Source organism: Coregonus lavaretus, assembly GCF_964263955.1.
Source record: "Coregonus lavaretus genome assembly, chromosome: 11".
In the NCBI taxonomy this organism is placed as follows: domain Eukaryota; kingdom Metazoa; phylum Chordata; class Actinopteri; order Salmoniformes; family Salmonidae; genus Coregonus; species Coregonus lavaretus.
Window position 1 is genome coordinate 61225798 of NC_139998.1, and position 24437 is coordinate 61250234.

General features: G+C 45.4%; 1 protein-coding gene across 1 annotated transcript in view; it reads left to right on the forward strand.

The window, feature by feature from the left end:
• LOC311137618 (cyclin-dependent kinase-like 5) overlaps nt 1-24437 on the forward strand; it is a gene marked incomplete at its 3' end in the record, with an annotated part of 239460 nt that overhangs the window by 194637 nt on the left and 20386 nt on the right. Inside the window, exons 12-14 of the mRNA XM_084172120.1 lie at nt 7671-7775; nt 14163-14268; nt 22500-22526. Of these exons, the coding sequence (XP_084028246.1) occupies nt 7671-7775; nt 14163-14268; nt 22500-22526 (238 nt within the window). The remainder of the gene's footprint in view (nt 1-7670; nt 7776-14162; nt 14269-22499; nt 22527-24437) is intronic.

A 24437-nucleotide genomic window follows, 5' to 3' on the forward strand; every position in this document is an offset into this window, starting at 1 on the left:
AGACACTTGCCAGTTGGTCAGCACATGCTCGGAGTACACGTCCTGGTAATCCGTCTGGCCCTGCGGCCTTGTGAATGTTGACCTGCTTAAAAGTCTTACTCACATCGGCTACGGAGAGCGTGATCACATAGTCATCCGGAACAGCTGGTGCTCTCATGCATGCTTCAGTGTTGCTTGCCTCGAAGCGAGCATAGAAGTGGTTTAGCTCGTCTGGTAGGCTTGTGTCACTGGGCAGCTCGCGGCTGTGCTTCCCTTTGTAGTCTGTAATAGTTTTCAAGCCCTGCCACATCCGACGAGCGTCAGAGCCAGTGTAGTACGATTCAATCTTAGTCCTGTATTGACTCTTTGCCTGTTTGATGGTTCGTCTGAGGTCATAGCGGGATTTCTTATAAGCGTCCGGGTTAGAGTCCCGTTCCTTGAAAGCGGCAGCTCTACCCTTTAGCTCAGTGCGGATGTTTCCTGTAATCCATGGCTTCTGGTTGGGGTATGTACGTACGGTCACTGTGGGGACGACATCATCGATGCACTTATTGATGAAGCCAGTGACTGATGTGGTGTACTCCTCAATGCTGTCTGAAGAATCCCGGAACATGTTCCAGTCTGTGCTAGCAAAACAGTCCTGTAGCTTAGCATCTGCGTCATCTGACCACTTTTTTATTAACCGAGTCACTGGTGCTTCCTGCTTTAGTTTTTGCTTATAAGCAGGAATCAGGAGGATAGAGTTATGGTCAGATTTGCCAAATGGAGGGCGAGGGAGAGCTTTGTATGCGTCTCTGTGTGTGGAGTAAAGGTGGTCTAGAGTTTTTTTTCCTCTGGTTGCACATTTAACATGCTGGTAGAAATTAGGTAGAACGGATTTAAGTTTCCCTGCATTAAAGTCCCCGGCCACTAGGAGCGCTGCATCTGGATGAGCGTTTTCCTGTTGATTTATGGCCTTGTACAACTCATTCAGTGCAATCTTAATGCCAGCATTGGTTTGTGGTGGTAAATAGACAGCTATGAAAAATATAGATGAAAACTCTCTTGGTAAATAGTGTGGTCTACAGCTTATCATAAGATACTCTACCTCAGGCGAGCAAAACCTTGAGACTTCCTTAGTATTTGATTTTGTGCACCAGCTGTTGTTTACAAATATACACAGACCGCCACCCCTTGTCTTACCGGAGTCAGCCGTTCTATCCTGCCGATGTAGCGTATAGCCCGCTAGCTGTATGAAATCCATGTCGTCGTTCAGCCACGACTCGGTGAAACATAAGATATTACAGTTTTTAATGTCCCGTTGGTAGGATAACCGTAATCTTAAGTCATCCAATTTATTTTCAAATGATTGAACGTTGGCTAATAGGATTGATGGAAGAGGCAGTTTACTCGCTCGCCGTCGGTTCCTTACAAGGCACCCCGATCTACGTCCACGATATCTCCGTCTCTTCCTCACGCGAATGACGGGGATTTGGGCCTTGTCGGGTGTCTGTATGATATCCTTCGCGGCCGCCTCGTTGAAGAAAAAATATTCGTCCAATACGAGGTGAGTAATCGCTGTCCTGATATCCAGAAGCTCTTTTTGGTTATAAGAGACGATGGCAGAAACATTATGTACAAAATAAATTACAAATAATGCGGAAAAACACACATAATAGTACAATTGGTTAGAGGGCTGTAAAACGGCAGCCATCTTCTCCGGCGCTAACGAAACAGTTACAATTTCAATAATGTAGGCTATTGTGATGAGGTGGTGATGAAGGAGTCCGGTGCAGGAGGGTAAATCACAGAATAACAGGCTTTAATCCACAAAATACAGGTTTACGCAGAAATGCGTCAAACACACTCCAGGGCACAACACAGGCGCACTGGAAAATACAAGGCACATAGGAAAAATACTCTAGTCGATACATAATACACGAGCTCCACCGAGCTTCACAAACCTCCACAAACAAACAATCACCCACACAGACAAGGAACCAGAGGGAACACTTATACCATGACTAATGAGGGAATAAGGACCAGGTGTGTGTGATTGAAGACAAGGCAAATGGAGTGATGATAAATGGATCGGCAGTAGCTAGTAAGCCGGTGACGCCGAACGCCGAAACCTGCCCGAACAAGGAGGGGAGGCAGCCTCGGCAGAAGTCGTGACCCCCTTGACGCTTGGCTCCAGCAGCGCGCCGACACCAGCCTCGGGGACGGCCAGGAGGACGCGGAGCAGGGCGAGCTGGATGGCGACGCTGGAAATCCCGTAACATGGAGGGATCGAGGATGTTACGGATCGAAGATATCGAAGATATCGAAGATATCCCTCACAGGGACACAGCACCGTTCCTCCGGACCGTACCCCTCCCACTCCACGAGTTACTGAAGGCCCCCCACCCGACGCCTCGAATCCAGGATGGAACGGACAGAGTACGCCGGGGCCCCCTTGATGTCCAGAGGATGTTGAGGGACCTCCCGCACCTCAGCCTCCTGGAGCGGACGAGCTACCACCGGCCTGAGGAGATACACATGGAACGAGGGGTTAATACGGTAATCAGGGGGAGTAATAAGCTATAAGTGACCTTGTTTACTCTCCTCAGGACTTTGAACGGCCCCACAAACCGCGGGCTCAGCTTCCGGCAGGCGGAGGGGCAGACCCGATCCCCCGGTACAAAGACGGGGGCCTCACTGCGGTGGCGGTCAGCGTTGGCCTTCTGACGACGCACAGCGCATTGGAGGTGAACGTGGGCAGCATCCCACGTCACCTCTGCGCGCCAAAACCAGTCATCCACCGCAGGAGCCTAGGTCTGGCTCTGGTGCCACGGTGCCAGAACCGGTTGGTAACCTATAATACACTGGAAAGGCGTTAGGTTAGTGGAGGAGTGGTGTAGAGAGTTCTGGGCATATTCTGCCCATGGCAAGAACACCGACCACTCCCCCGGCCGGTCCTGGCAGTCGGACCATAGGAACCTACCCACGTCCTAATTTACCCGTGCCACCTGCCCATTACTCTCGGGGTGGAACCCAGAGGTCAGGCTGACCGAGACCCCCAGACGTTCCATGAACGCCTTCCAGACCTTGGACGTGAACTGGGGACCTTGGTCAGACACTATATCCTCTGGTACCCCGTAGTGCCGGAAGACGTGAGTAAACAGGGCCTCCGCAGTCTGCAGGGCCGTGGGGAGACCGGGCAGAGGAAGGAGGCGGCAGGCTTTAGAAAAGCGGTCCACAACGACCAGGATGGTGGTGTTACCTTGGGAGAGGGGAAGATCAGTTAGAAAATCAACACTTAGGTGAGACCATGGTCGTTGTGGAACTGGTAAAGGCTGTAACTTACCTGCTGGGAGGTAACTAGGTGCCTTACTCTGGGCGCACACCGAGCAGGAGGAGACATACACCCTCACGTCCTTAGCCAAGGTAGGCCACCAGTATTTTCCGGTCAGGCAGCGCTCTGTACGGCCGATACCTGGGTGACCAGAGGAGGATGACGTGTGTGCCCAGTAGATCAGACGATCACGGAGAAGAGCAGGCACGTACTGTAGTTCAGCTGGACACTGAGGTGGAGAGGGATGCCTGCTCTATATCCGCGTCCATCGCCCATACTACCGGCGCCACAATGCAGGAGGCCGGGAGTATGGGGGTGTTGTCGCTGGGCCTCTCCTCTGTGTCATACAGCCGGGACAGCGCATCTGCCTTCATGTTCTTCGTACCCGGGATGTATGATAGAGTGAAATCAAACCAGGTGAAGAATAGGGCCCATCTGGCCTGGCGAGGATTCAGCCTCCTCGCTGCCCGGATGTACTCCGGGTTACGGTGGTCCGTCCAGACGAGGAAAGGGTGTTTTGCCCCCTCGAGCCAATGCCTCCAGACGGTCAAGGCTCGGCCAACAGCCAACAGCTCCCGATCACCAACGCTGCAGTTCTGCTCCGCCGGGCTGAGCTTCTTCGAGAAGAACGCACAGGGGTGGAGCTTGGGTGGCGTACCCGAGCGTTTAGACAGGACAGCTCTTATCCCAACCTCAGACGCATCCACCTCCACTACGAACGGTAGTGATGAATCGGGGTGGGCCAGTACTGGGGCTGAGGTGAACAGACCCCGCAGTTTGCTGAAGGCCAGGTCAGCCTCAGCAGACCAGCGGAGCCAGGATGGCCCACCCTTCAACAGGGAGGTAATGGGAGCTGCGACCTTGCCAAGCCCCGGATAAACCTCCGATAGTAGTTGGCAAAGCCAAGGAAGCGCTGCACCTCCTTAACCGTGGTTGGAGTTGGCCAATTACGCACGGCTGAAATGCGATCTCCCTCCATCTCCACACCTGAGGTGGTAATGCGGTATCCGAGGAAGGAGACGGACTGTTGGAAAAACAGACACTTCTCTGCCTTAGCATAAAGGTAATTTTCCAACAGTCGGCCCAGCACCTTGCGAACCAGGGACACATGCTCGGCGCGTGTAGCGGAATACACCAGGATGTCATCGATGTAGACCACTACACCGCGACCAAGCATGTCCCGAAACACCTCGTTCACAAAGGACTGGAAAACTGAGGGAGCATTCATCAAACCATAGGGCATCACCAGGTATTCATAATGCCCCGTGGTTGTGCTGAATGCTGTCTTCCACTCATCTCCCTCTCGGATACGCACCAGGTTGTACGCACTCCTGAGATCTAATTTGGTGAAGAAGCACGCCCCATGCATTGACTCAATCACTGAAGGAATGAGGGGGAGAGGATAACTAAATATTATCGTCTCCCTGTTCAGTGGTCCGTCCTTCTTCTTCACAAAGAAGAAACTCGAGGAGGCGGGTGAAGTGGAGGGACGTGTATATACCCCTGGCGCAGGGACTCAGTGACATGTTTCCATAGCCACCGTTTCAGCCTGTGACAGGGGGTATATATGACTCCTGGGAGGTACAGCGTCTACCCGGCGTCTACCCGGCGTCTACCCGGCGTCTACCCGGCGTCTACCCGGCGTCTACCCGGAGGTTTATCGCGTAATCCCCCGCCCGATGAGGTGGTAATTTAGTCGCCTGCGTTTTAGGGTTTGGGTTTTAGAGAACGCTTGCGCCAGATCGAGGTATTCGGGGGGAATGCGCACGGTGGAGGTACTGTCTGGACTTTCCACCATGGTTGCACCAACGGAAACACCTAGACACCTACCCTGACACTCTTGCGAACACCCCGTGAGAACCCTCTGCGGCCATGAGAAGGTGGGGTTGTGGAGTGCTAGCCAAGGGATACCTAATACCACAGGGAAAGCAGGAGACTCAATAATGGAAAAAGTAACCTGCTCACAATGATTCTCCTGGGTAATCATGGTGACTGGTGCAGTAACTTCCTTAACCAACCCGGACCCTAATGGTCGACTATCAAGTGCTCTGATGGGGCATGGAATGGATAGGGGAATCAATGGAATGCCTATACGGTGTGCGAATGCCCTGTCCATAAAGTTCCCAGCTGCGCCTGAATCGACTAGCGCCTTACACTGGGGAACTACCATGTGCTCAGGAAAGGAGATGTGTATTTTACAGTGCGCAGCAGAGGGCTCTGAACGAGTGTGGGTGTTCGATACCTGGGGTGATGCAAGAGTGCCCTGCCTGCCGCCTCCAGGACCAAAAGAACGTTGACTACGACGTGTGGTGGATTGTCCCTTCGTGCCACCAGAGTGGCACTGTCGCTGTCCTCCTCCGCTCTCGGACGGCGGCTCCACCCAGCTCCATCGGCTCGGGATCCGAGTCGTCCGGGGTGGAAACGGGCAGGACGTCCTCTGGCTGCCAGCAGGTTGTCCAAACGAATGGCCATGTCCACCAGTTTGTTGAAGGACAACATGGTGTCTCAGCAGGCTAGCTCCTGTCGGACGTCCTCCCACAGATGGCACCGGAAATGGTCGATCAGGGCCCGCTCGTTCCACCCGGACCCCGCTGCCAGGAGGGGAATCGTGACAGCTATCTTGCTCGAATTCAATTTCAAATATGTCTTAGCTACTGTTGCTAGCAGAGGAGAGAGTGGCTAGGTTTCAGTTTTGCATCACAGCTCGGTACATAGAACAGATAGATCACCAATGAGGACATGCTGATAGATCACCAATGAGGACATGCTGATAGATCACCAATGAGGACATGCTGATAGATCACCAATGAGGACATGCTGATAGATCACCAATGAGGACATGCTGATAGATCACCAATGAGGACATGCTGATAGATCACCAATGAGGACATGCTGATAGATCACCAATGAGGACATGCTGATAGATCACCAATGAGGACATGCTGAGAGATCACCAATGAGGACATGCTGAGAGATCACCAATGAGGACATGCTGAGAGATCACCAATGAGGACATGCTGAGAGATCACCAATGAGGACATGCTGATAGATCACCAATGAGGACATGCTGAGAGATCACCAATGAGGACATGCTGATAGATCACCAATGAGGACATGCTGAGAGATCACCAATGAGGACATGCTGAGAGATCACCAATGAGGACATGCTGATAGATCACCAATGAGGACATGCTGAGAGATCACCAATGAGGACATGCTGATAGATCACCAATGAGGACATGCTGATAGATCACCAATGAGGACATGCTGATAGATCACCAATGAGGACATGCTGAGAGATCACCAATGAGGACATGCTGAGAGATCACCAATGAGGACATGCTGATAGATCACCAATGAGGACATGCTGATAGATCACCAATGAGGACATGCTGAGAGATCACCAATGAGGACATGCTGAGAGATCACCAATGAGGACATGCTGAGAGATCACCAATGAGGACATGCTGAGAGATCACCAATGAGGACATGCTGAGAGATCACCAATGAGGACATGCTGAGAGATCACCAATGAGGACATGCTGATAGATCACCAATGAGGACATGCTGATAGATCACCAATGAGGACATGCTGAGAGATCACCAATGAGGACATGCTGAGAGATCACCAATGAGGACATGCTGAGAGATCACCAATGAGGACATGCTGCATTTCTCACTTTGAATGAGACTGTATGATCTGTAATCCTAATTCTGCCTACTTTTTTCGTTTCTCCTTCAACAAAAATGAAATATTATTAGCCTGTTTTCCCCCATGTCATTCAGATAGCTTTCCCTTCATTCTTTGCTGTAAAAGATAGCAGAGAAAATATATTTTTTTATTACATCATCAACACCTTTCTCGGATATTCAAACAGAAGGCACTTCTGATATGTAATCTTTCTCGGTCATTTGAGTGTCACTGTTGACAATTTAGAGGAATTTCTTAAATGTCTTCTTAGAGAATCCCTACGGGAGAATGATACATTTCTATACATTCTTCCAGCAAGAAAACTAGCAAGCGAATCGCGGTGCCATCTGCTGACCATTTAGGTGTGCCTAATTTCATTCCGTAATATGGAGTATTGACTGAGAAATGACTAAGGGAAAAACTCACTTTATCATGCATTGCTGGTTGAAAACCAAATATAGTCGTGACTATAATGTATAACCTATTCTCCAGTGTGTCTGCTGCTCTGACTGTGTTAAGACTCATCCATGCTTCCTGCTCTCTGTCTGTCTGTCTGTCTGTCTGTCTGTCTGTCTGTCTGTCTGTCTGTCTGTCTGTCTGTCTGTCTGTCTGTCTGTCTGTCTGTCTGTCTGTCTGTCTGTCTGTCTGACGTCTGTCTGTCTGTCTGTCTGTCTGTCTCTCCATCAGCAGCAGCAGAGCAGCGAGGCGACCACCCACACCAGACCACCTATCAGGGACTCAACGAGGGACAACACCAACTCCTTTCACACTCAGAGACAGAAAAGCACTGAGGTCCGAAATGTTAGATCAACCTCTCTCAATTAAATTAAATTAAATTTCAATTTAAGGGGCTTTATTGGCATTGGAAACGTATGTTAACATTGCCAAAGCAAGTGAAATAGATAATAAACAAAAGTGAAATAAACAATACAAAATGTACAGTAAACATTACACTCACAAAAGTTCCAAAATATTAATGTAATTTCAAATGTCATATTATGTCTATATACAGTGTTATAATGATGTGCAAATAGATAAAGTACAAAAAGGAAAATAAATCAACATAAATATGAGTTGTATTTACGATGGTGTTTGTTTTTCACTGGTTGCCCTTTTCTTGTGGCAACAGGTCACAAATCTTGCGGCTGTGATTGCACACTGTGGCATTTCACCCAATGGGTGAAATGGGAGTTTATCAAAATTGGATTGTGGGTCTGTGTAATCTGAGGGAAATATTGTTCTCTAATATGGTCATACATTTGGCAGGAGGTTAGGAAGTGCAGCTCAGTTTCCACCTCATTTTGTGGGCAGTGTGCACATAGCCTGTCTTCTCTTGAGAGCCAGATCTGCCTTCGGCGGCCTTTCTCAATAGCAAGGCTATGCTCACTGAGTCTGTACATAGTCAAAGATTTCCTTAATTTTGGGTCAGTCACAGTGGTCAGCTATTCTGCCACTGTGTACTCTCTGTTTAGGGCCAAATAGCATTCTAGTTTGCTCAGTTTTCTTGTAAATTCTTGCCAATGTGTCAAGTAATTCTCTTTTTGTTTTCTCATGATTTGGTTGGGTCTAATTGTGTTGCTGTCCTGGGGCTCTGTGGGTCTTTGTGTTTGTGAACAGAGCCCTTGGACCAGCCTGCTTAGGGGACTCTTCTCCAGGTACATTTCTCTGTAGGTGATGGCTTTGTTATGGAAGGTTTGGGAATCGCTTGTAGAATTTAACGGCTCTTTTTTAAAGATTTTGATAATTAGTGGGTATCGGCCTAATTCTGCTCTGCATGCATTATTTGGTGTTTTACGTTGTACACAGAGGATATTTTTGCAGATTTCTGCATGCAGTCTGAATTTGGTGTTTGTCCCATTTTGTGAATTCTTGGTTGGTGAGCGGACCCCAGACCTCACAACCATAAAGGGCAATGGGTTCTATAACTGATTCAAGTATATTTAGCCAGATCCTAATTGGTATGTCGAATCTTATGTTCCTTTTGATGGCATAGAAGGCCCTTCTTGCCTTGTCTCTCAGATCGTTCACAGCTTTGTGGAAGTTACCTGTGGCGCTGATGTTTAGGCCGAGGTATGTATAGTTTTTTGTGTGCTCTAGGGCAACGGTGTCTAGATGGAATTTGTATTCGTGGGCCTGGCAACAACCTTTACTGAGATTTACTGTCAGGGCCCTGGTTCGACAGAATCTGTGCAGAAGATCTAGGTGCTGCTGTAGGCCCTCCTTGGTTGGGGACAGAAGCACCAGATCATCAGCAAACGGTAGACATTTGACTTCAGATTCTAGTAGGGTGAGGCTGGGTGCTGCAGACTGTCCTAGTGCCTTCGCCAATTCATTGATACATATGTTGAAGAGGGTGGGGCTTAAGCTGTGTCTCTGTCTCCACCCCACGGCCCTGTGGAAAGAGATGTTTGTTTTTTGCCAATTTTAACCACACACTTGTTGTTTGTGTACATGGATTTTATAATGTCGTATGTTTTTCCCCCAACACCATTTCCATCAATTTGTATAGCAGACTCTTATGCCAAATTGAGTCGAAAGCTTTTTTGAAATCAACCAAGCATGAGAAGACTTTGCCTTTGTTTTGGTTTGTTTGTTTGTCAATTCGGGTGTGCAGGGTGAATACGTGGTCTGTCGTACGGGAATTTGGTAAAAAGCCAATTTGACATTTACTCAGTGCATTGTTTTTGCTGAGGAAATGTATGAGTCTGCTGTTAATGATAATGCAGAGGACTTTCCCAAGGTTGCTGTTGACGCATATCCCACAGTAGTTATTGGGGTCAAATTTGTATCCACTTTGTATATTGGGGTGATTAGTCCTTGTTTCCAAATATTGGGGAAAATGCCAGAGCTGAGGATGATGTTAAAGAGTTTAAGTATAGCCAATTGGAATTTGTGGTCTGTATATTTTATCATTTCATTGAGGATACTATCAACACCACAGGCCTTTTTTGGTTGGAGGGTTTGTATTTTATCCTGTAGTTCATTCAATGTAATTGGAGAATCCAGTGGGTTCTGGTAGTCATTAATAGTTGATTCTAAGATTTGTATTTGATCATGTATATGTTTTTGCTGTTTGTTCTCTGTTATAGGGCCAAAAAGATTGGAGAAGTGGTTTACCCATACATCTCTGTTTTGGATAGATAACTCTTCGTGTTGTTTGTTTAGAGTTTTCCAATTTTCCCAGAAGTGGTTAGATTCTAAGGATTCTTCAATTACATTGAGCTGATTTCTGACATTACATTTACATTTTAGTCATTTAGCAGACGCTCTTATCCAGAGCGACTTACAGGAGCAATTAGGGTTAAGTGCCTTGCTCAAGGGCACATCGACAGATTTTTCACCTAGTCGGCTTGGGGATTAGAACCAGCGACCTTTCGGTTACTGGCACAACGCTCTTACCCACTAAGCCACCTGCCGCCCCATGCTGTTCCTTCTTTTTCCGTAGTGTATTTCTGTATTGTTTTATTGATTTACCATAGTGAAGGCGTAGGCTCAGGTTTTCTGGTTCTCTATGTTTTTTGTTGGAAAGGTTTCTCGATTTCTTTCTTAGGTTTTTTGCATTCTTCATCAAACCATTTGTCATTGTTGTGAATTTTCTTAGGTTGTCTGTTTGAATTTTTTTGATTTTGATAGGGAAGCTGAGAGGTCAAATATACTGTTTAGGTTTTCTACTGCGCAGTTTATACCTTCACAATTACAGTGAAACATTTTCTCCAGGAAATTGTCTAGAAGGGATTTAATTTGTTGTTGCCTAATTCTTTTTTGGTAGGTTTCCACACTACTTTCCTTCCATCTATAGCATTTCTTAATATTATTCAGTTCCTTTGGCTTTGATGCCTTATGATCGAGTATTGCTCAGTTCAGGTAGACTGATTTTGCTGTGATCTGATAGGGGTGTCAGTGGGCTGACTGTGAATGCTCTGAGAGACTCTGGGTTGAGGTCAGTGATAAAGTAGTCTACAGTACTACTGCCAAGAGATGAGCTATAGGTGTACCTACCATAGGAGTCCCCTCGAAGCCTACCATTGACTATGTACAGACCCAGCATGCGACAGAGCTGCAGGAGTTGTGACCCGTTTTTGTTGGTTATGTTGTCGTAATTGTGCCTAGGGGGCACTCTCTCCCTGTCTCTCTCTCTCTCTCTCTCTCTCTCTCTCTCTCTCTCTCTCTCTCTCTCTCTCTCTCTGTGCTCCTGAATAATTTAATATTTAGGCCATAGCCCTCTGGAAATTCAGTGTTGCAGCTAGATTTCTTTCTAAGGTCCATCGCTCTGCGGGAGATCATGGTAGACACCCTACATGCCCAAAAGTATGTGGACACCTGCTCGTCAAACATCTCATTCCAAAATCATGGGCATTAATATGGGGTTGGTCCCCCCTTTACTGATATAACAGCCTCCACTCTTCTGGGAAGGCTTTCCACTAGATGTTGGAACATTGCTGCGGGGACTTGCTTCCATTCAGCCACAAGAGCATTAGTGAGGTCTGGCACTGATGTTGGGCGATTAGGCCCGCAGTCAGCGTTCCAATTCATCCCAAAGGTGTTCGATGGGGTTGAGGTCGGGGCTCTGTGCAGGCCAGTCAAGTTCTTCCACACCGATCACGACAAAACATTTCTGTATGGACCTCACTTTGTGCACGGGGGCATTGTCATGCTGAAACAGGAAAGGGCATTCCCCAAACTGTTGCCACAAAGTTGGAAACACAGAATCGTCTAGAATGTCATTGTATGCTGTAGCGTTAAGATTTCCCTTCACTGGAACTAAGGGGCCTAGCCCAAACCATGAAAAACAGCCCCATACCATTATTCCTCCTCCACCAAACTTTACAGTTGGCACTATGCATTGGGGCAGGTAACGTTCTCCTAGCATCCGCCAAACCCAGATTCGTCCGTCGGACTGCCAGATGGTGAAGCGTAATTCATCACTCCAGAGAACGAGTTTCCACTGCTCCAGAGTCCAATGGTGGCGAGCTTTACACCACTCCAGCCGACACTAGGTATTGCGCATGGTGATTTTAGGCTTGTGTGCGGCTGCTCGGCCATGGAAACACATTTCATGAAGCTCGCGACGAACAGTTCTTGTGCTGACAGTTTGGAATCGGTAGTGAGTGTTGCAACTGAGGACAGATGAGTTTTACACGCTACGCGCTTCAGCACTCGGCGGTCATGTTCAATTCGCGGCTGAGCCGTTGTTGCTCCTAAACATTTCCACTTCACAATAACAGCACTTACAGTTGACTGGGGCAGCTCTAGCAGGGCAGAAACGGACTTGTTGGAAAGGTGGCATCCTGTGAGAGTGCCCCGTTGAAAGTCACTGAGCTCTTCAGTAAGGCCATCCTACTGCCAATGTTTGTCTATGGAGATTGCATGGCTTGGTGTGGCTGAAATAGCAGAATCCACTAATTTGAAGGGGTGTCCACATACTTTTGTATATATACTGTACCTCTAATTAGATCATGGTAGATTCTGTACCTCTAATTAGATCATGGTAGATACCTCTAATTAGATAATGGCAGATACTGTACCTCTAATTAGATCATGGTAGATACCTCTAATTAGATCATGGTAGATACTGTACCTCTAATTAGATCATAGTATAATGTACCTCTAATTAGATCATGGTAGATATTGTACCTCTAATTAGATCATGGTAGATACTGTACCTCTAATTAGATCATGGTAGATACTGTACCTCTAATTAGATCATAGTATAATGCACCTCTAATTAGATCATGGTAGATACCTCTAATTAGATCATGGTAGATACTGTACCTCTAATTAGATCATGGTAGATACTGTACCTCTAATTAGATCATGGTAGATAATGTACCTCTAATTAGATCATGGTAGATACCTCTAATTAGATCATGGTAGATACTGTACCTCTAATTAGATCATGGTAGATACTGTACCTCTAATTAGATCACGGTAGATACTGTACCTCTAATTAGATCATGGTAGATACCTCTAATTAGATCATGGTAGATACTGTACCTCTAATTAGATCATGGTAGATACTGTACCTCTAATTAGATCATGGTAGATAATGTACCTCTAATTAGATCATGGTAGATACCTCTAATTAGATCATGGTAGATACTGTACCTCTAATTAGATCATGGTAGATACTGTACCTCTAATTAGATCACGGTAGATACTGTACCTCTAATTAGATCATGGTAGATACCTCTAATTAGATCATGGTAGATACCTCTAATTAGATAATGGTAGATTCTGTACCTCTAATTAGATCATGGTAGATACTGTACCTCTAATTAGATCATGGTAGATACTGTACCTCTAATTAGATAATGGTAGATACCTCTAATTAGATCATGGTAGATACTGTACCTCTAATTAGATCATGGTAGATACCTCTAATTAGATCATGGTAGATACTGTACCTCTAATTAGATCATGGTAGATACCTCTAATTAGATAATGGTAGATACTGTACCTCTAATTAGATCATGGTAGATACTGTACCTCTAATTAGATCATGGTAGATACTGTAACTCTAATTAGATCATGGTAGATACTGTACCTCTAATTAGATCATGGTAGATACTGTACCTCTAATTAGATCATGGTAGATACCTCTAATTAGATCATGGTAGATACCTCTAATTAGATAATGGTAGATACTGTACCTCTAATTAGATCATGGTAGATACCTCTAATTAGATAATGGTAGATACTGTACCTCTAATTAGATCATGGTAGATACCTCTAATTAGATCATGGTAGATACTGTACCTCTAATTAGATCATGGTAGATACCTCTAATTAGATCATGGTAGATACCTCTAATTAGATCATGGTAGATACCTCTAATTAGATAATGGTAGATACTGTACCACGTCTCTGCCTGGTAGAATGTTATCAACACGTTTCTAGTATAATGTTACCATCATGATACCAGATATAATTTAGTTTTATCAACATGATACTAATTAGAGGTTTTCATACTTTTCCGGTCAGTCTGTCAAGCGGTCTGTCTGACTCTGTCCTCCTTTCTCTGTCCTATCCCTAACCCTAACCCTAACCCTAACCCTAACCCTTTCTCTGTCCTATCCCTAACCCTAACCCTAACCCTAACCCTAACCCTAACCCTAACCCTAACCCTAACCCTAACCCTAACCCTAACCCTTTCTCTGTCCTATCCCTAACCCTGTCCAGGTGGGGATGTTCCATGACCAGCACCCAGAGGACGGAGTCTCGTCTAAAGAAAACCGCATCATCTACAGTGAGTCCATGCCCAGGAGGGTCGGCAGCTTCTATAGAGGTACGTGTGATATACAGTACTCTATCAGTACAGGGCTACAGCTTCTATAGAGGTACGTGTGATATACAGTACTCTATCAGTACAGGACACAGCTTCTATAGAGGTACGTGTGATATACAGTACTCTATCAGTACAGGGCTACAGCTTCTATAGAGGTACGTGTGATATACAGTACTCTATCAGTACAGGGCTACAGCTTCTATAGAGGTACGTGTGATATACAGTACTCTATCAGTACAGGGCTACAGCTTCTATAGAGGTACGTGTGATATACAGTACTCTATCAGTACAGGGCTACAGCTTCTATAGAGGTACGTGTGATATACAGTACTCTATCAGTACAGGGCTACAGCTTCTATAGAGGTACATGTGATATACAGTACTCTATCAGTACAGGGCTACAGCTTCTATAGAGGTACGTGTGATATACAGTACTCTATCAGTACAGGGCTACAGCTTCTATAGAGGTACGTGTGATATACAGTACTCTATCAGTACAGGGCTGCAGCTTCTATAGAGGTACGTGTGATATACAGTACTCTATCAGTACAGGGCTACAGCTTCTATAGAGGTACGTGTGATATACAGTACTCTATCAGTACAGGGCTACAGCTTCTATAGAGGTACGTGTGATATACAGTACTCTATCAGTACAGGGCTACAGCTTCTATAGAGGTACGTGTGATATACAGTACTCTATCAGTACAGGGCTACAGCTTCTATAGAGGTACGTGTGATATACAGTACTCTATCAGTACAGGGCTACAGCTTCTATAGAGGTACGTGTGATATACAGTACTCTATCAGTACAGGGCTACAGCTTCTATAGAGGTACGTGTGATATACAGTACTCTATCAGTACAGGGCTACAGCTTCTATAGAGGTACGTGTGATATACAGTACTCTATCAGTACAGGGCTACAGCTTCTATAGAGGTACGTGTGATATACAGTACTCTATCAGTACAGGGCTACAGCTTCTATAGAGGTACGTGTGATATACAGTACTCTATCAGTACAGGGCTACAGCTTCTATAGAGGTACGTGTGATATACAGTACTCTATCAGTACAGGACACAGCTTCTATAGAGGTACGTGTGATATACAGTACTCTATCAGTACAGGGCTACAGCTTCTATAGAGGTACGTGTGATATACAGTACTCTATCAGTACAGGACACAGCTTCTATAGAGGTACGTGTGATATACAGTACTCTATCAGTACAGGGCTACAGCTTCTATAGAGGTACGTGTGATATACAGTACTCTATCAGTACAGGGCTACAGCTTCTATAGAGGTACGTGTGATATACAGTACTCTATCAGTACAGGACACAGCTTCTATAGAGGTACGTGTGATATACAGTACTCTATCAGTACAGGGCTACAGCTTCTATAGAGGTACATGTGATATACAGTACTCTATCAGTACAGGGCTACAGCTTCTATAGAGGTACGTGTGATATACAGTACTCTATCAGTACAGGGCTACAGCTTCTATAGAGGTACGTGTGATATACAGTACTCTATCAGTACAGGGCTACAGCTTCTATAGAGGTACGTGTGATATACAGTACTCTATCAGTACAGGGCTACAGCTTCTATAGAGGTACGTGTGATATACAGTACTCTATCAGTACAGGGCTACAGCTTCTATAGAGGTACGTGTGATATACAGTACTCTATCAGTACAGGGCTACAGCTTCTATAGAGGTACGTGTGATATACAGTACTCTATCAGTACAGGGCTACAGCTTCTATAGAGGTACATGTGATATACAGTACTCTATCAGTACAGGGCTACAGCTTCTATAGAGGTACGTGTGATATACAGTACTCTATCAGTACAGGGCTACAGCTTCTATAGAGGTACGTGTGATATACAGTACTCTATCAGTACAGGGCTACAGCTTCTATAGAGGTACGTGTGATATACAGTACTCTATCAGTACAGGGCTACAGCTTCTATAGAGGTATGTGTGATATACAGTACTCTATCAGTACAGGGCTGCAGCTTCTATAGAGGTACGTGTGATATACAGTACTCTATCAGTACAGGGCTACAGCTTCTATAGAGGTACGTGTGATATACAGTACTCTATCAGTACAGGGCTACAGCTTCTATAGAGGTACGTGTGATATACAGTACTCTATCAGTACAGGGCTACAGCTTCTATAGAGGTACGTGTGATATACAGTACTCTATCAGTACAGGGCTACAGCTTCTATAGAGGTACGTGTGATATACAGTACTCTATCAGTACAGGGCTACAGCTTCTATAGAGGTACGTGTGATATACAGTACTCTATCAGTACAGGGCTACAGCTTCTATAGAGGTACGTGTGATATACAGTACTCTATCAGTACAGGGCTACAGCTTCTATAGAGGTACGTGTGATATACAGTACTCTATCAGTACAGGGCTACAGCTTCTATAGAGGTACGTGTGATATACAGTACTCTATCAGTACAGGGCTACAGCTTCTATAGAGGTACGTGTGATATACAGTACTCTATCAGTACAGGGCTACAGCTTCTATAGAGGTACGTGTGATATACAGTACTCTATCAGTACAGGGCTACAGCTTCTATAGAGGTACGTGTGATATACAGTACTCTATCAGTACAGGGCTACAGCTTCTATAGAGGTACGTGTGATATACAGTACTCTATCAGTACAGGGCTACAGCTTCTATAGAGGTACGTGTGATATACAGTACTCTATCAGTACAGGACACAGCTTCTATAGAGGTACGTGTGATATACAGTACTCTATCAGTACAGGGCTACAGCTTCTATAGAGGTACGTGTGATATACAGTACTCTATCAGTACAGGACACAGCTTCTATAGAGGTACGTGTGATATACAGTACTCTATCAGTACAGGGCTACAGCTTCTATAGAGGTACCTGTGATATACAGTACTCTATCAGTACAGGGCTACAGCTTCTATAGAGGTACGTGTGATATACAGTACTCTATCAGTACAGGACACAGCTTCTATAGAGGTACGTGTGATATACAGTACTCTATCAGTACAGGGCTACAGCTTCTATAGAGGTACATGTGATATACAGTACTCTATCAGTACAGGGCTACAGCTTCTATAGAGGTACGTGTGATATACAGTACTCTATCAGTACAGGGCTACAGCTTCTATAGAGGTACGTGTGATATACAGTACTCTATCAGTACAGGGCTACAGCTTCTATAGAGGTACGTGTGATATACAGTACTCTATCAGTACAGGGCTACAGCTTCTATAGAGGTACGTGTGATATACAGTACTCTATCAGTACAGGGCTACAGCTTCTATAGAGGTACGTGTGATATACAGTACTCTATCAGTACAGGGCTACAGCTTCTATAGAGGTACGTGTGATATACAGTACTCTATCAGTACAGGGCTACAGCTTCTATAGAGGTACATGTGATATACAGTACTCTATCAGTACAGGGCTACAGCTTCTATAGAGGTACGTGTGATATACAGTACTCTATCAGTACAGGGCTACAGCTTCTATAGAGGTACGTGTGATATACAGTACTCTATCAGTACAGGGCTGCAGCTTCTATAGAGGTACGTGTGATATACAGTACTCTATCAGTACAGGGCTACAGCTTCTATAGAGGTACGTGTGATATACAGTACTCTATCAGTACAGGGCTACAGCTTCTATAGAGGTACGTGTGATATACAGTACTCTATCAGTACAGGGCTACAGCTTCTATAGAGGTACGTGTGATATACAGTACTCTATCAGTACAGGGCTACAGCTTCTATAGAGGTACGTGTGATATACAGTACTCTATCAGTACAGGGCTACAGCTTCTATAGAGGTACGTGTGATATACAGTACTCTATCAGTACAGGGCTACAGCTTCTATAGAGGTACGTGTGATATACAGTACTCTATCAGTACAGGGCTACAGCTTCTATAGAGGTACGTGTGATATACAGTACTCTATCAGTACAGGGCTACAGCTTCTATAGAGGTACGTGTGATATACAGTACTCTATCAGTACAGGGCTGCAGCTTCTATAGAGGTACGTGTGATATACAGTACTCTATCAGTACAGGGCTGCAGCTTCTATAGAGGTACGTGTGATATACAGTACTCTATCAGTACAGGGCTACAGCTTCTATAGAGGTACGTGTGATATACAGTACTCTATCAGTACAGGGCTACAGCTTCTATAGAGGTACGTGTGATATACAGTACTCTATCAGTACAGGGCTACAGCTTCTATAGAGGTACGTGTGATATACAGTACTCTATCAGTACAGGGCTACAGCTTCTATAGAGGTACGTGTGATATACAGTACTCTATCAGTACAGGGCTACAGCTTCTATAGAGGTACGTGTGATATACAGTACTCTATCAGTACAGGGCTACAGCTTCTATAGAGGTACGTGTGATATACAGTACTCTATCAGTACAGGGCTACAGCTTCTATAGAGGTACGTGTGATATACAGTACTCTATCAGTACAGGGCTACAGCTTCTATAGAGGTACGTGTGATATACAGTACTCTATCAGTACAGGGCTACAGCTTCTATAGAGGTACGTGTGATATACAGTACTCTATCAGTACAGGGCTACAGCTTCTATAGAGGTACGTGTGATATACAGTACTCTATCAGTACAGGGCTACAGCTTCTATAGAGGTACGTGTGATATACAGTACTCTATCAGTACAGGGCTACAGCTTCTATAGAGGTACGTGTGATATACAGTACTCTATCAGTACAGGGCTACAGCTTCTATAGAGGTACGTGTGATATACAGTACTCTATCAGTACAGGGCTACAGCTTCTATAGAGGTACGTGTGATATACAGTACTCTATCAGTACAGGGCTACAGCTTCTATAGAGGTACGTGTGATATACAGTACTCTATCAGTACAGGGCTACAGCTTCTATAGAGGTACGTGTGATATACAGTACTCTATCAGTACAGGGCTACAGCTTCTATAGAGGTACGTGTGATATACAGTACTCTATCAGTACAGGGCTGCAGCTTCTATAGAGGTACGTGTGATATACAGTACTCTATCAGTACAGGGCTACAGCTTCTATAGAGGTACGTGTGATATACAGTACTCTATCAGTACAGGGCTACAGCTTCTATAGAGGTACGTGTGATATACAGTACTCTATCAGTACAGGGCTACAGCTTCTATAGAGGTACGTGTGATATACAGTACTCTATCAGTACAGGGCTACAGCTTCTATAGAGGTACGTGTGATATACAGTACTCTATCAGTACAGGGCTACAGCTTCTATAGAGGTACGTGTGATATACAGTACTCTATCAGTACAGGGCTACAGCTTCTATAGAGGTACGTGTGATATACAGTACTCTATCAGTACAGGGCTACAGCTTCTATAGAGGTACGTGTGATATACAGTACTCTATCAGTACAGGGCTACAGCTTCTATAGAGGTACGTGTGATATACAGTACTCTATCAGTACAGGGCTACAGCTTCTATAGAGGTACGTGTGATATACAGTACTCTATCAGTACAGGGCTACAGCTTCTATAGAGGTACGTGTGATATACAGTACTCTATCAGTACAGGGCTACAGCTTCTATAGAGGTACGTGTGATATACAGTACTCTATCAGTACAGGGCTACAGCTTCTATAGAGGTACGTGTGATATACAGTACTCTATCAGTACAGGGCTACAGCTTCTATAGAGGTACGTGTGATATACAGTACTCTATCAGTACAGGGCTACAGCTTCTATAGAGGTACGTGTGATATACAGTACTCTATCAGTACAGGGCTACAGCTTCTATAGAGGTACGTGTGATATACAGTACTCTATCAGTACAGGGCTACAGCTTCTATAGAGGTACGTTAGTCTAGTATGACTCACTGGATTAAACAGAACACTAACTAACCCTAACCCTGATAGTGTATCTCTATTCTGACAGTGGGTTAGGGTTAGGGTTAGGGTTAGGGTTAGGGTTAGGGTTAGGGTTAGTGAACAGAACACAGTATGATAGTGTATCTCTATTCTGACAGTGGGTTAGGGTTAGGGTTAGGGTTAGGGTTAGGGTTAGGGTTAGGGCACATGCAGGGCTACGTTACTATGTATTAGACGTCTTCACAGATCCACCTGTACCCGAATACTCTAGACCCGATCCGGGACCCAGAATTCTAAATAATGTTACGGGTCTGGGTCGGATCTGATATGATATCATTGTCACGGGTCTCGGGTATGTGTAATTTTAACTGACTTGTCCGGAAGGGCCTGTACAGATCCTAACAGACTGCTGCAGTAGAGAGAGAAATGTTACAGATCCTAACAGAGAAATGTTAGCATTTATGTTGCTTCTCTTGCTTTTCACCAGAGTGGAGCGTGGCGCGTTAGCTTGTTGTTGTTGTTGTTGGCCAATCAAGCGGCAACAGGCTACAGTCATAGAACATCCGTGTGGCAAAATGTAGGGAGATATCTAATCACTGACCAAGAGCCAACAGGTAGGCTGCTACTTTATATTCTGAATGGAGTTGTTGTTGTTTGTAATGTAGGATGAGAAAGCGCATGCAGCCTCAGTTAGCCTAACTAGCTAACTTAACTAGCTTCTCCCAGTTTGATGCAGTCAAGACAGGTACTATTTAATCATATTGGATGATAAATCACCTAGCTATGGCAGCTATTAGTCTACTGTAGTGTGAGTCGGCTTGTTGGTTGGTTGCCGTCTCTCCCTCCCTGCTCCCTGTGTCACTCGCTCACAGTACGGCCCCTCCCCGCCTGCTAGAGCGGCACCTCTCTCTCCCTCTCTCTCTCCCTCCTCCCCCCTCCCCCTACTCTCCCTCTCTCTCCCTCCCCCTCCTCTCCCTCTCTCTCCCTACCCCTACTCTCCCCCTACTCCCTCTCTCTCTCTCCCTCCTCCCCCCTCCCCCTACTCTCCCTACTCTCCCTACTCTCCCCTACTCCCTCCTCTCCCCCCTACTCCCTCTCTCTCCCCCTACTCCCTCTCTCTCTCTCCCTCCTCCCCCCTCCCCCTACTCTCCCTCCTCTCCCTACTCTCCCCTACTCCCTCCTCTCCCCCCTACTCCCTCTCTCTCCCCCTACTCCCTCTCTCTCCCTCCTCTCCCTCCTCTCCCTACTCTCCCCTACTCCCTCCTCTCCCCCCTACTCCCTCTCTCTCCCTCCTCTCTCCTCCCCCTACTCTCCCCTACTCTCCCTCTCTCTCTCCCTCCCCCTACTCTCCCCTACTCTCCCTCTCTCTCCCCCCCCCACTCTCCCCTACTCTCCCCTACTCTCCCTCTCTCTCTCCCTCCTTTCCCCCTCCCCCTACTCTCCCTCTCTCTCTCCGTCCTCCTACTCTCCCCTACTCTCCCTCTCTCTCCCCTCTCTCTCCCTCTCTCTCCCTCTCCCCTACTCTCCCTCTCTCTCCCCCCCTACTCTCCCCTACTCTCCCTCTCTCTCTCCCTCCCCCTACTCTCCCCTACTCTCCCTCCTTTCCCCCTCCCCCTACTCTCCCTCTCTCTCTCCGTCCTCCTACTCTCCCCTACTCTCCCTCTCTCTCCCCTCTCTCTCTCTCTCTCTCCCTCTCCCCTACTCTCCCTCTCTCTCCCCCCCTACTCTCCCCTACTCTCCCTCTCTCTCTCCCTCCCCCTACTCTCCCCTACTCTCCCTCTCTCTCTCCCTCCTTTCCCCCTCCCCCTACTCTCCCTCTCTCTCTCCTTCCTCTTACTCTCCCCTACTCTCCCTCTCTCTCCCCTCTCTCTCCCTCTCTCTCCCTCTCTCTCCCTCTCCCCTACTCTCCCTCTCTCTCCCCTACTCTCCCTCTCTCTCCCCTACTCTCCCTCTCTCTCCCCTACTCTCCCTCTCTCTCCCCTACTCTCCCTCTCTCTCCCTCCTCCTACTCTCCCCTACTCTCCCTCTCTCTCTCTCCCTCCTCCTACTCTCCCCTACTCTCCCTCTCTCTCTCTCCCTCCTCTCACTTTTTATCAGCTCCGGTTAATAAAGTAGCTTTAAAAATTGATTTTCTGCTGCTTCCCTCACTTGGATCGGGTCTGGATCCAACCAGGTCTATACGGAACGGCTCTAGTTATCCTCGGATCCATTTGGAACGGGTCTCTATATTTTTAACACGTATTTAACAACTTTTTGGACCCATGAAGACCTCTAATATGTATCTATAACCTGTAGTGTTTTCTTCTTTATGTGTCTCTAATGTGTTGTGGTGTTTGTTGCTCCACAGTGCCTTCCCCGCGGCCAGATAACGGAGGTCAGGGCAGTAGGGTGGCAGTGGATGGAAGCACCTTGACCAACCATCCCAAACGCCAGCCGGCCTTCGACCCCTGGTGAGGCACTGGGAGGCTTCATTACAAATGGCACCCTATTCCCTATATCAGGGATGGGCAACTAGCAGACTTGTTTTGGAGGGGGGGGGGGGACTCATTTTACTGTTGTGAGTTAGAATAGTAGAATACACAAGGGTTAGGGTTAGGGTTAGGTTATTACACAAGGTGCAATTTCGAAATTTGGTTGTGCATCAGCAGTTTTATCTTGTTATGTAAGTCACTGAAAGTCACTAAACTGAAAGTCAGCTAGATTGGTAAGTTAGTCTAGCGGTCAGCTATCTAAACTTAGTGATCATGGTCAAATTACTGTCCGGGGGCCCCATTGATTTTGTTAGTCAATCTCAGTCAAATATCATATTAAAAACTGCAAACATTTCTCTCCACCCCATCGCAAAATGAGTAGAATTGCTTCAAATGTGTAATAAATTGCTAAATCTTCTCTCGGCCCCATGGCAAAAGGAGTAGAAATGCATGAAATGTGTAATAAAATTGCTAAATCACCCATGGCAAAATGGGTAGAATTGCATGAAATTAGTTAAACATTTGCTAAATCTTCTCTACATCCCATTGTAAAATGAGTAGAATTGCATGAAATTATCTATAGAATTGCTAAATCTTCTCTCCACCCCATGGCAAAATGAATAAATTGCATGAAATTAGTTATAAAATTGCTACATCTTCTCTTTGCCTCATGGCAAAATTAGTAGAATTGCGATTAAATTTGTTATTCATGTTTTAAATCTTCTCTCCCGCCCCATGGAAAAATGATTAAAATGTAATGACATTTCTTGTGAAATTCCTAAATCTTCTCTCCGCCCCATGGCAAAATGAGTAGAATTGCACGTAATTAGTCATAAAATTGATAAATCTTCTCACTGTCCCATTGTAAAATTAGTAAAATTACATGAATTTTGTTGTAAAATTTCTAAACCTCTCCCACCCCATCGCAAAATGACTACAATTCCATGAAATGTGTTATGAAATTGGTAAACTTCTCTCCGCCCCATGGCAAAATGAGTAGAATTGCATGAAATTAGTTATACATTTCCTAAATCTTCTCTCTGCCTCATTTCAAAATGAGTAGAATTTTTATTAAATTAGTTAGACATTTGCTAAATCTTCTCTTTGCCCCATCGCAAAATGAGTAAATTGCATGAAATTAGTTATAAAATTGCTACATCTTCTCTTTGCCTCATGGCAAAATTAGTAGAATTGCGATTAAATTTGTTATTCATGTTTTAAATCTTCTCTCCCGCCCCATGGAAAAATGATTAAAATGTAATGACATTTCTTGTGAAATTGCTAAATCTTCTCTCCGCCCCATGGCAAAATGAGTAGAATTGCATGAAATGAGTTATACATTTCCTAAATCTTCTCTCTGCCTCATTTCAAAATGAGTAGAATTTTTATTAAATTAGTTAGACATTTGCTAAATCTTCTCTTTGCCCCATCGCAAAATGAGTAAATTGCATGAAATTAGTTATAAAATTGCTACATCTTCTCTTTACCCCATGGCAAAATTAGTAGAATTGCGATTAAATTTGTTATACATGTTTTAAATATTCTCTCCACCCCATGGCAATATGAGTAGAATTACATGAAATGTGTTGTAAAATTCCTAAACCTCTCCCACCCCATCGCAAAATGACTACAATTGTATGACATTTTTATAAAATTGGTAAACTTCTCTCCGCCCCATGGCAAAATGAGAAGAATTGCATGAAATGTGTAATAAATTCCTAAATCTTCTCTCCGCCCCATGGCAAAAGGAGTAGAATTGCATGAAATGTGTAATAAAATTGCTAAATCACCCATGGCAAAATGGGTAGAATTGC